The sequence below is a fragment of the Rhinopithecus bieti genome, unplaced genomic scaffold (genome assembly GCF_001698545.2).
Source record: "Rhinopithecus bieti isolate Rb0 unplaced genomic scaffold, ASM169854v2 scaffold_19685, whole genome shotgun sequence".
Lineage (NCBI taxonomy): Eukaryota > Metazoa > Chordata > Mammalia > Primates > Cercopithecidae > Rhinopithecus > Rhinopithecus bieti.
In genome coordinates, this window is record NW_016809568.1 from 594,432 (window position 1) to 605,328 (window position 10,897).

Here is a 10,897-nt window from a genome sequence, read left to right on the forward strand (position 1 = left end):
TCACCTGAGGTCAGGAGTTCGAGACCAGCCTGTCCAAAATGGTAAAACCCCATATCTACTAAAAATACGAAAATTAGCCAGGCATGGCAGCACGTGCCTGTAATCTCAGCTACTCAGAAGGCTGAGGCAGGAGAATTGCATGAACCCGGGGGGGCAGAGGTTGCAGTGAGCTTAGATCACGCCACTGCACTCCAACCTGGGAGACAGAGCAAGACTCCATCTCAAAAAAACAAAAAACAAAGTGCATAATTTGGCTGTAGAAGGGTCTCTCAGCAGCACCGCTGCTGGCATTTCAGACAGGCTCATTCTTTGCTGTAGGGGCTGCCCCGTGCACTATAGGATGTTGAGCAGTGTCCCTGGGCTCCACCCACCAGATGCCAGTAACACCCCATCACACACACAGCAGTTGTGACACCCAAAATGTCCACAGACATTGCCAGCTGTCCTCAGGGGGGCCAGATTCTCCTGGTTGAGAACCATGAAGCTCTGCTGGGAATTCAGCAGTGCTTTTAAATAATTTATATTTGTTAAGTTACAACCCATATTTGCATTTAAATTCTGTGTATGTGCAAAATAGTGTTGTGTGTGTAACAAGCATGCCGTGACTCAGGCCACTGACCCATGGTGATTGGCGAATGGATTTGTGGTTTTGCTGCGGTGACTGCTCTCTCAGGGTTCTGTTTCCCATTGGATGGGAAGTACAGTTCGGCAGACAAGTCTTTTCCCTGTCAGGGCTTTCCTGAACATGGGTGTGTTTGCTTACTTGAGGCTTATATGGGGAGGGAAGCTTTGGAAAGCTTGCACGTGTGTGTCTGCGTGTTTGCGTGGGTGTGTGTATACTTTTTTTTTAAACAAGCACTCATGTGGTTTATAACATACTTTCTTTCCCCTTGTACAGTGGATCATTAAGATTTTTCCATGTCCATATATTTTTTCAACTTGTTACGATGGCTACATTTGATACTGGCCTTGTAATTTATTTAATGTTTCCTGCTGTTATGGACTTACGGTTTTTTTCTGTCATAAACCTTAATGGGACCACTTTTGCATGTCAACAGTTATGCCTTTCAGATGCAAGTTTGCTTTAGACATATATATATTCTCAAATGGCCCTTCAGAAAGATTGTGCCCTGTTTTGATCCTGCCAGCCCCATATAAGAGCATCTGTTGCTGCACACTTCTGCCAATACATAGGTCATCATTAAAGAAAAACAATTTGCCGTTACTAACCTTGATACTGAACTAGAGATTTACATTCCTCTTGCCCACATCTGTGTTTTTTAACCTTGGGCGTGCTTAGAGAAATACATGTGCCTGACTTGTCTCCTATTGTGGAAGAACCTTCTAGAAGGCCTGAGTGAGGGCTCACAGCTGGTGTCTCTTGCAGTCATGCAGGTCTTCCCTGGCTGAGCTTATGGCCCGCACCTCCCTGGACTTGGAGCTGGATCTCCAGGCGTCGAGAACACGGCAGAGACAGCTGAATGAGGAGCTCTGTGCCCTCCGTGAGCTGCGGCAGCGGTTGGAGGACGCCCAGCTCCGCGGTCAGACCGACCTCCCATCCTGGGTGCTTCGGGACGAGCGGCTCCGTGGCCTGCTGCGGGAGGCCGAGCGGCAGGTGGGGTCCCCTGTGGTCAGCTCCCGCCTGCACCTCACTGCTCCCTGCTCCAGGCTGTGAAGGGAGCCTCCCAGACATGGAGGTGGTCCCTGAAGTGCCCCACCACTGGGCTCTCGGAGCCCCTTCTCCCTCTGTGGCCTGCGAGGATGGTGTCTGTGTGGCTCCTGCGTCCATCTGGAGGCTGCGGGTGCTGGAGGAAGGGTCACGAGCCTTCTCCACCTTATGGGGGAACATTCTGGGTCCTTAGTTGTCAGGCCTGACTCTAGCCACACCCTGGCCTCTTCGCCTGGGAGTGGAATTCTTGGGGAGTTGGGGGGAGTGTGGGTGAGGTGCCTACTCCTCTGGTCACACCTCACTGCTGTGGTTGGTGCTTCTGGCCTGCAGGGCTGGCAGTGACGTACTCATTCTTTCTTAAAAAAATAAAAAAAAAAAAAAAAACATAAAACACCTTGTTGGTCCAATGTTGCTGTTCCAGACAAGACAGACCAAACTTGACTACCGTCATGAGCAGGCAGCTGAGAAGATGCTGAAGAAGGCCTCCAAGGAGATCTACCAGCTGCGCGGGCAGAGCCACAAAGAGCCCATCCAAGTGCAGACCTTTAGGTATGGCAGAGGCGCAGCAAGACTGGCCCCTTAGTCCTGCTTCCTCCTTACTGTCATGCCTTTGGCATGGTAGAAAGTACAGTGAGTCTGTTTTTGTTTTTCTTTTGAGACAGTCTCACTCTGTCACCCAGGCTGGAGTGCAGTGGCGCGATCTCATCTCACTGCACCCTCTGCCCCTGGGCTCAAGCAAGTCTCATGCTTCAACCTCCCGAGTAGCTGGGATTACAGATGCGTGCTACCATGCCCAGCTAATTTTTAAATTTTAGTAGACTGGGTTTTGCCATGTTGCCCAGGCTGGTCTCAAACTCCTGACCTCAAATGATTCACCTGCCTCGGCCTCCCAAAGTGCTGGGATTACAGGCGTGAGCCCCTGCGTCCAGCCCCATGAGTCTTTAAAACCCATGGAAAGTTGAGAACAAAACAGGAATCCACTGCAACCAGTAGTGTATTTTCATGTTTTTATCCTGATCTTTATTCCCTACAGTTTTTTTTTCATGCCACTTCTAATCATAATGTGGGTTCAATTTTGCATTTAGCATTTTTAAAATTAAAATATTCCATGTTGCTGTATAATCTGCTATCTCGTAATGTCTCATCTAATAGTTTACTCAACCACTATATTTTATAACATGCTGCTCGTCTTCAAATGTTTGCTATTGTAAATAACAGTGATAAACATGCACATACATATATGTCCCCCCAACCCCAGACAGGGTCTCACTCTGTCACCCAGGCTGGAGTGTGGTGGCTCAGTCATGGCTCATTACAGCCTTGACCTCCCAGGCTCAAGTGATCCTCCCACCTCACCCTCTCAAGTAGCTGGGACTGTAGGCACATGCTACCATGCCCTGCTCATTTTTGTAGAGATGGGGTCTCACTGTGTTGCCCAGGCTGATCTCAAACTCCTGAGCTCAAGCTATCCACCTGCCTCAGCTGCCCAAAGTTCTGGGATTACAGGCATGAGCCACTGCACCCGACCACCTTTGCTTTTTCAATTAACTTTTGATTAGGGCAAAATGTATCTGCAGGAAAGCTGTATATCATACACACATGGTCCAGTGAATTGTTACAAACTCGTCCTAAGAATTGATCATTATCAGCGCCCCCAGATCCCACACTAGAGTAGCCACCACCTTGAATTCTAATAGTATCGACTGGTTTTGTCTGTTTTGTTTTGCTGAGGGGATTTTACAGATATATCAATATTCTTTTGTGTCTGTGGAAAAATTAAGTTGAAATTCACATAACATAAAATGACCATCTTGCACTTCAGCCTTCGGTGCATTCACAATGTTATGCAACCACCCCTTCTGTCTAGTTCCAGAACATTTTTACCACCCCAAAAGTAAACCCTATACCCATTAAGCAGTCACTCCCCCTTCTCCCTCCCCTAGCTCTGTCTCTAGGGATTTGCCTTTCTGACTGTTTCTTAGGAATGGGATCATATCTTACGTGGACTTTTGTGTCTGGCTTCTTTCCCACAGCCGAGGGTTTTCGCGGTTCATCCATGTCGTAGCCTGTGTGTCAGTGTGTCCTTCCTTGTTAAGGGTGAATAAAGTGTGTCTGACTTTTAGCCCTAATTTTTGTATACATTTAATATTCACATAGTTTTCACTTTTTCATTCATTTGTTAATACGACAGGTATTTCCTGAGCACCTAATATACACCAGGCATTGTTCTAGGCACCGGAGATGAAGAAACCCCTGCCCTTAACGGTTCTTCATAATTCACATTTGGAGACTCTGTATACAAGCACATGTGTTGTTGGGGACTGAAATTCAGTTTGTTGTATGAATAAGAAAAGCCATGATTGCTATGAGGGCCACCAGCTTTCCGTGTCTTCATATCAGCTTCTGACGTGTACTTCTCTCCGGTCCCAGGGAGAAGATAGCATTCTTCACAAGGCCAAGGATCAACATACCTCCTCTGCCAGCCGACGACGTTTGATGGAGTGCATTGTGCACGCGAAGTATTTATCCGCCTCTTTTATTTTCATGAAGTTCTTAGACTAGCTGAATTTGTCTTTAAGTGACGGCAACAGGGCTTGGTTTTCCTTGTTGTGAAATCGACATCTCTGAAGACAGGTTATTTTATAAAAGATCAATTATCATGTTAAGAATGTACAGTTTTTATGCTGTTTTATTTGACTTAAAGGCTGGAAGACAGAAACGAAGTGAGTTCAGGCAAATTCACTGTATTGTAATTTATTTATAGTACTTTTTTTTCCTTGAAGGAAAATACTGACTTTAAGATGTATTTTAAGACTGAAATTTTGTTCTTTAGTACTTTTCATGCAGTAGAATGGAACTTGGGGCTGGTTTTGTTTTTGACACCTGAAATGCAAACACTATGTGCTAAATTTGTCACGTATCATATGTGCATTTACCATGTATATTGTACACGTTCACTCCCTTGATGTCATGTTAAAGTGTCCCCTGCAGTGATCCAGTCGTGACTCAGAAGCATGTGTGTGTTGCAGAGGTCAGTCTCCGGCGTGGGCTGCACGCCAATCGCTCATTTCTGTGTTGTCTTCGGATACATCTCTCTGTGCTCAGCGTGAGTCTGAAGCAGGCACCAGAGCCTCTGGTGTATGGGGCTTCAGCCTGCTTGCTTGTGGTGGCTGTCTGTGGGTCTTCAGCCTGGCTGTCCGTGGTGACTGTCCATGCTGCCCGCCTCCCCCCACCCCGCCCTGTCCGACTGTAACAGACCAGGAAGGTGGCGGAGGAACTCCTGCCACGCCACTGTGTCATGAAGGAAAGTGAAAGGGAACGAGGAAGTAGGAACGCCCATGCTCGTTGACTCCGTGGATGAATATAGCAGTTAGGACATAGACACCATCACCTTTGAAGGTGCTTGTTTGGGGGAGGAAAGGACGTATGGGTAACTAGAACTACCCAGCGAGTCGTCCAGAGGAGAGGATCGAGTTTGAGTCAGAAGGGCTCCCTGTACTGGAGTCGACCCACTATTCCTCAAGAAATCTTAGAACTAGCTTGTGAGGAAAAACATTTTTTAATGTAATAAAAATATGCCATTATTCTTTGAAATGCCAAATGATATAAATATTTTGCCTAATACATATTTATTATAGATGAAATGCATTCTTCTCAATGAGGCCTCGATTTGAGTCAACGGGGTGGGCCACAGGAAATGTCAGAGGAACCAGAATTCAGAACTCTTCCTCCTGGACCTTTCTTCCCTTCCCTTGGAGATATCCCTTTGAATCAGGCCTCTCTCTTCTCATCAGTCTGTAGCTTCCCCCCTTGTATAACCTGCTTTCCTTTTTACATTTATTAAAAGTGGATTTTTGTAAAAGCATTTCATTGACACGCGACCTATCACGGACAATGGAATTCGTCAGTGGTGGTAAGACTGAAATCCTGATGCTTTTCACACTTCTTGTCTTTTGCTATGTATTTCTGCCTCTAGCTTTTTGCAATGTTTTTGCCCTTTTTTTTTTTTTTTTTTTTTCCCTTTTTTTTGGCCCAATTCCTTTTTTATATGTGCCGACACCAGAGGTGGGAGACAGCGGAGCCCCTGGTCCTCCCCCAGTGCATGCTGGGGCAGGCCCTTGTCTCCAGCCCAACTGTTGAAACTTTGAAGGGCAACAAACAACCATCCCACATGCCAGACCTAGGCTGTCAGGGGCGCTTATTTCCACCACACCGTCGGCCCCAGACACGAGCCTGTGCGCCACAAGGATTCTCTAAATGGGCAGGGATTGAGGGCTACTTTCTGCCACACCTATTAGTAGTTGTGTGGGGAAACCACTGTTGTTTCAGTGCGGAAGCAGACAATTTTTCAAATAAATTTCCTGGCCAGCTGCAACAGAATTTCCATGAAGTATTCCTTCCACTGACACCCAAAGGGTTTTTTTTTTTTTTTTTTTTTTTTTTTAAGAGAACGGGTCTTGACTTTGTTGCCAGGCTGGAGTGCAGTTATGTGATCATAGCTCACTGCAGCCTCAACCTCCTGGGCTCAAGTGACCCTCCTGCCTCACCCTCCCAGAGTTCTGAGATTATAGGCATGAGCCACTGTGCCTAGCCTATTTTGATTTTTTTCTTAGAGTCAAGGTCTTGCTCTGTTGCCCAGGCTGATCTTGGACTTGCGAGCCACATAAAAAACCCATGCCTGGCTGGGTTTTTAAAAAATAGAATTTCACTGATAGCCCACAAGAAACAGATGCAGCCCCTGCTTCCATATCAGTTCAAGGAGCCCTCGTGTTTGCCACCTTTCCTTTGAACCTCCCCCTGCCTCCCTGCCTGTGTCCGCTTTTGCAGCTCCATGCAGCCATGACAAGGAAAGAAAAGACAAAGGCAGGCCAGAGAGCTGGGCAGTTCTCTGCAGATGCAGATGCAGGCAGTGGAGGTGGCCCGAGCAGGCAGAAGGACACCAAGCGCCCTATGCTGCTTGTCATTCATGACGTGGTCTTGGAGCTTCTGACTAGTTCAGACTGCTACGCCAACCCCAGAACATACTCCACATGCCAGAAAAGTGAAGTCCTATGAGCGGAAGGGGTGTTTCCATCTATGTTTCAATCTCTCCATCTACCAGGCCTCCCGAAAAAAAAAAAAAAAAAAAAAAAAACCAAAATGCTGCCAGGTTTTAGGAGCAGTTCTGGTCTCAAAACCATCAGGATCCTGCCACCAGGGTTCTTTTGAAATAGTACCACACGTAAAAGGGAATTTGGCTTTCACTGCATCTAATCACTGAATTGTCAGGCTTTGATTGATAATTGTAGAAATAAGTAGCCTTCTGTTGTGGGAATAAGTTATAATCAGTATTCATCTCTTTGTTTTTTGTCACTGTTTTCTCTCTAATTGTGTCATTTGTTACTGTTTGAAAAATATTTCTTCTATAAAATTAAACTAACCTGCCTTAAGAACAGAGTGGAAATGTGTGGTTTTATGGAAAAAAAATGTTTAATTATGGAAACTTAAATATATAAAAATGTGTGTTTTTAAGCACAAAAATAGAGTTATAAAATCAGAGAAAATAGTAAGCTGAACACAGGCCTCATCCAGCTTCAACACGATCAGTCATGGCTGTCCTCTCCTTTACCTCCAGCCCACCTCCTCCTCTTAGAATTTGAAGCAAAGCTGATATAGCTTATCGTTTCATCTTTAAATATTTCAGTATGTATTGCTAAAAGAGAAAAATACAATAACCTTTTCACATCTTAGCATTTAATAATTCCTTACTGTTACTAAATATCCAAGGTTTTCTCTTCCAATTATCTCGTGTCATTCTTTCTTTAACTCTTTGAACAGAATCTAAACATGATCCACTTATTGGGATTTTTTTTTTTTTGTCTGTGTTTTCTTTTCGGTAATAGTTTTCTTGATATATAACTCACATGCCATACAATTCATCCATTTAATATGTATAATTCAGTGGTTTTAGTATATTCAGAGTCGTGCAAATATCACAATTTTTAGAACGTTTTCATCACCCCCCAAAAAAGCCCCCAAACTCATTAGCAGTTGCTCCCCATTCCTCTTGAGACCCCAGCAACCACTAATCTCTCTGTCTCTACACATTTGCCCGTTCTGAACATTTCATATCAATGACATATAATATGTGGCCTTTGTGTCTGGGTTCATTCACTTAGCATATGCTTTCAAGGTTCATCCATGCTGTAGTGTATGTTGAGACTTCATTCTTTTTTATGGCTGAATCATCTTCCATTGCATGGATAGGCCACATTTTCTTCATTTATCAGTTGATGGACACTTTGCTTCCACTTTGTGACCATTATGGATAATACTGCTATGGAATTTCACATTTAAGCTTTTCTGTGGATATATGTTTTCATTTCTCTTAGGCCTATACCTAAAAGTGGAATCACTGGGTTACATGGTAATTCCATGTTTAACTCTTTGAGGACTTGCCAGACTGTTTCCAAAGCCGCTGCGCCATTTCCCATTCCTACCAGCAGTTGCTCCACATCCTGGCCAACACTTGTTATGTCCTTTTGCTTATAGCTGTCTTAGTGGGTGCCAAGTGGTATCTCATTGTAGTTATGGCTGGCTTTTTTTGAGGTGGAGTCTTGCTCTGTTGCCCAGCCTGCAGTGCAGTGGTGCAATCTCAACTCACTGCAGCCTCTGCCTCCCGGGTTCAAGTGATTCTCCTGCCTCAGCCTCTGGAGTAGATGGGATTACAGGTGTGTCCCACCATGCTCAGCTAATTTTTGTATTTTTAGTAGAGACAGAGTTTCACCATGTTGGCCAGGCTGGTCTCGAACTCCTGACCTCAAGTGCTTTGCCTGCCTTGGCCTCCCAAAGTGCTGGGATTACAGGCATGAGCCATCATGCCCTGCGGAGTCAGATTTTTATTCTTGCCTTTACCCTATTTTTTCCCTTCTCCTTACAGGTAACCATTGGAAAGAGATTACTGTTTTTCCTTGCATTGTTATTTTAAAATATAAGCAGGTATATAAACGTGTGTACATACAAATATATACATATGACTACACAAATATGAGCACATCTATATTTGTATTTTTCCCCCCTTTCTTGGGCAAATGGTAGCACAAAAACACACTTTTTTTCACCTGGCTTTTTTTACTTAAAAGTATATCCCAGCCAGTGGTGGTGGTGCACACCTGTAGTCCCAGCTACTTGGGAGGCTGAGTTGGGAGGATCCTTTGACACCAGGAGTTCAAGAGTAGCCTGGACAATGTAGCGAGACTGCATTTCTTTAAAAAAAGAAAAACAGATATATCCCAGAGACCACCAAAGTCTGTATTGGCTGCTGTAGTGATTTACCACAAGCTTGGTGGCTTAACAAAAATTTATTTCACAGTTCTGAAGGCCAAAAGTGCTAAATCAAGGTGTCACCGGGGCTACACTCTCTTCAAAGGCCCTAGGGGAGGATCCTTCCTGCCTCTTCTGGCTCCTGCTGCTGCTGACAATCCTTGGTTTGTGCAAGAAACATGACTCCAGTCTCGGCCCCACCGTCACATCACCGTTCCCTCTGTGTTTCTCCCTGTCTTCTCTCTTTCACAAGAACATCTGCCATTGGATTTAGGGCCTACCCGGTTAATCCAGGATGATCTCATCTCCAGGTCTTTAATTACCTCCGCAAAGACTCTTTCCAAATAAGGTCATGTTCCCAAGTTCCAGGTAGACATAACTTTAGGGCCACTATTCAATCCACTACGATCTGTCCTCTGCACCGCCCCCCCAAATTCACATGCGACCCACAAGCAAAATAACATTCATCCCATCCCCATATCCCCCAAAGTGGTATGTATAAGTATTCTTTTCGTTTTACCTTTGCACACATTAGTGGATGTACCATTGTTTATTCAACCATCTTCTGCTTGTTTCTAGTCATGCTGTTAAAAATAATTCAACAGGCCGGGCGCAGTGGCTCACGCCTGTAATCCCAGCACTTTGGGAGGCCCAGGTGGGCAGATCATGAGATCAGGAGTTCGAGACCAGCCTGACCAACATGGTAAAACCCCATCTCTACTAAAATACAAAATTAGCTGGGCATGGTGGCATGTGCCTGTAATCCCAGCTACTCAGGAGGCTGAGGCAGGCGAATTGCTTGAACCTGGGAGGCGGAGGTGGCAGTGAGCCGAGATCCTGCCATTGCACTCCAGCCTGGGTGACAGCGAGACTCCGTCTCAAAAAAGAATAATAATAATTCAACAATGACAGTCTTCTGCAGACATCTTTTCACATTTTTGCCAGGGTTTCTGTTTTTATTTTATTGATAGAAATGGTATTGCCATGTTGCCCATGCTGGTCTCCAACTCCTGGTCTCAAGCTGTCCTCCTGTTTCCATCTCCCAAAGTGTTGGGATTTCAGGTGTGAGCCACCCTGCCCGGCCTTTGCCAGGATTTTCGTGAGATATATCCCAAGAAGTGGAATCTCTGGGTCAACGGTAATGCATGTGGCATGTTGCTGGGTGTCGCTGCATTTTCCTCATAGGGGCTTTACCATTTCGTATTCTCACCAGCAATGTATGAGACAGTTCCCTCACAACCTCAGCAATAGAATGGTGTCACATTCGTGAGTCTTTGCCAGTTGCAGAGGTGAGAAAACATCTCAGCACAATCAAAATTTGTGCTTATGAGCAAAGCTGCTTTAATTATAGAGGCTTGTTGGTAAGTTTTAATATCAGTTAGGGGTAGCCCTCCTTCCTTTCTTCTTTCTCAGTGCTTTCCTGTATATTCTTGCTTATTTGTTCTTCCAAATGAATTTTATAATTATCTTGTCTAGCTCCAGGGAAAAAAATTATGGAATCTACTGGAATTGCATTAAACTTACAAATTTGGGAGAACCGACATCTTTATGATGATGAATCCTCTTATCCAAGAATGTATTTGCATTTGTCCAAGACTAATTTTTTGCCTTTCAGGAATGCTTTACTGTTTTACTCATATACATTTTGGATGTTTCTTGCTGGGTTTTGTCTCTTTTGTTCTCTGTCTTTGTCTGCATAAAGACAGAAAATAACAGTAAGATAAATGCACATACATGCAAGGCTATTTACCTTTTCTCAGACTTTGGTGGAAAAACTAGTGTTTCCCCACTAAACAAGATGTTGAGGTTGAGTGCAGTGTCTCATGCCCGTATCCCAGCATTTTAAGAAGCTGAGGTGGGAGGATCGCTTGAGCCCAGGAGTTCAAGACCAGCCTGGGCAACATAGCGAGACCCCTTTCCTACAAA

General features: G+C 44.8%; 1 protein-coding gene across 3 annotated transcripts in view; it reads left to right on the top strand.

The window, feature by feature from the left end:
- WWC3 (WWC family member 3) overlaps positions 1–4,247 on the top strand; it is an 84,567-nt gene extending 80,320 nt beyond the window's left edge. For 2 of the 3 annotated variants that reach the window (XM_017889724.1, XM_017889726.1), the window contains 3 exons: positions 1,388–1,615; positions 2,091–2,218; positions 4,100–4,247. In XM_017889724.1, coding sequence (XP_017745213.1) covers positions 1,388–1,615; positions 2,091–2,218; positions 4,100–4,166 — 423 coding nt within the window. In that variant the 3' untranslated portion in view covers positions 4,167–4,247. Of the gene's footprint in view, positions 1–1,387; positions 1,616–2,090; positions 2,219–3,860; positions 4,075–4,099 lie in introns of those variants that run through there. The other variant, XM_017889725.1, reaches the window with a different exon arrangement.
- Positions 4,248–10,897: the final 6,650 nt, after the last annotated feature.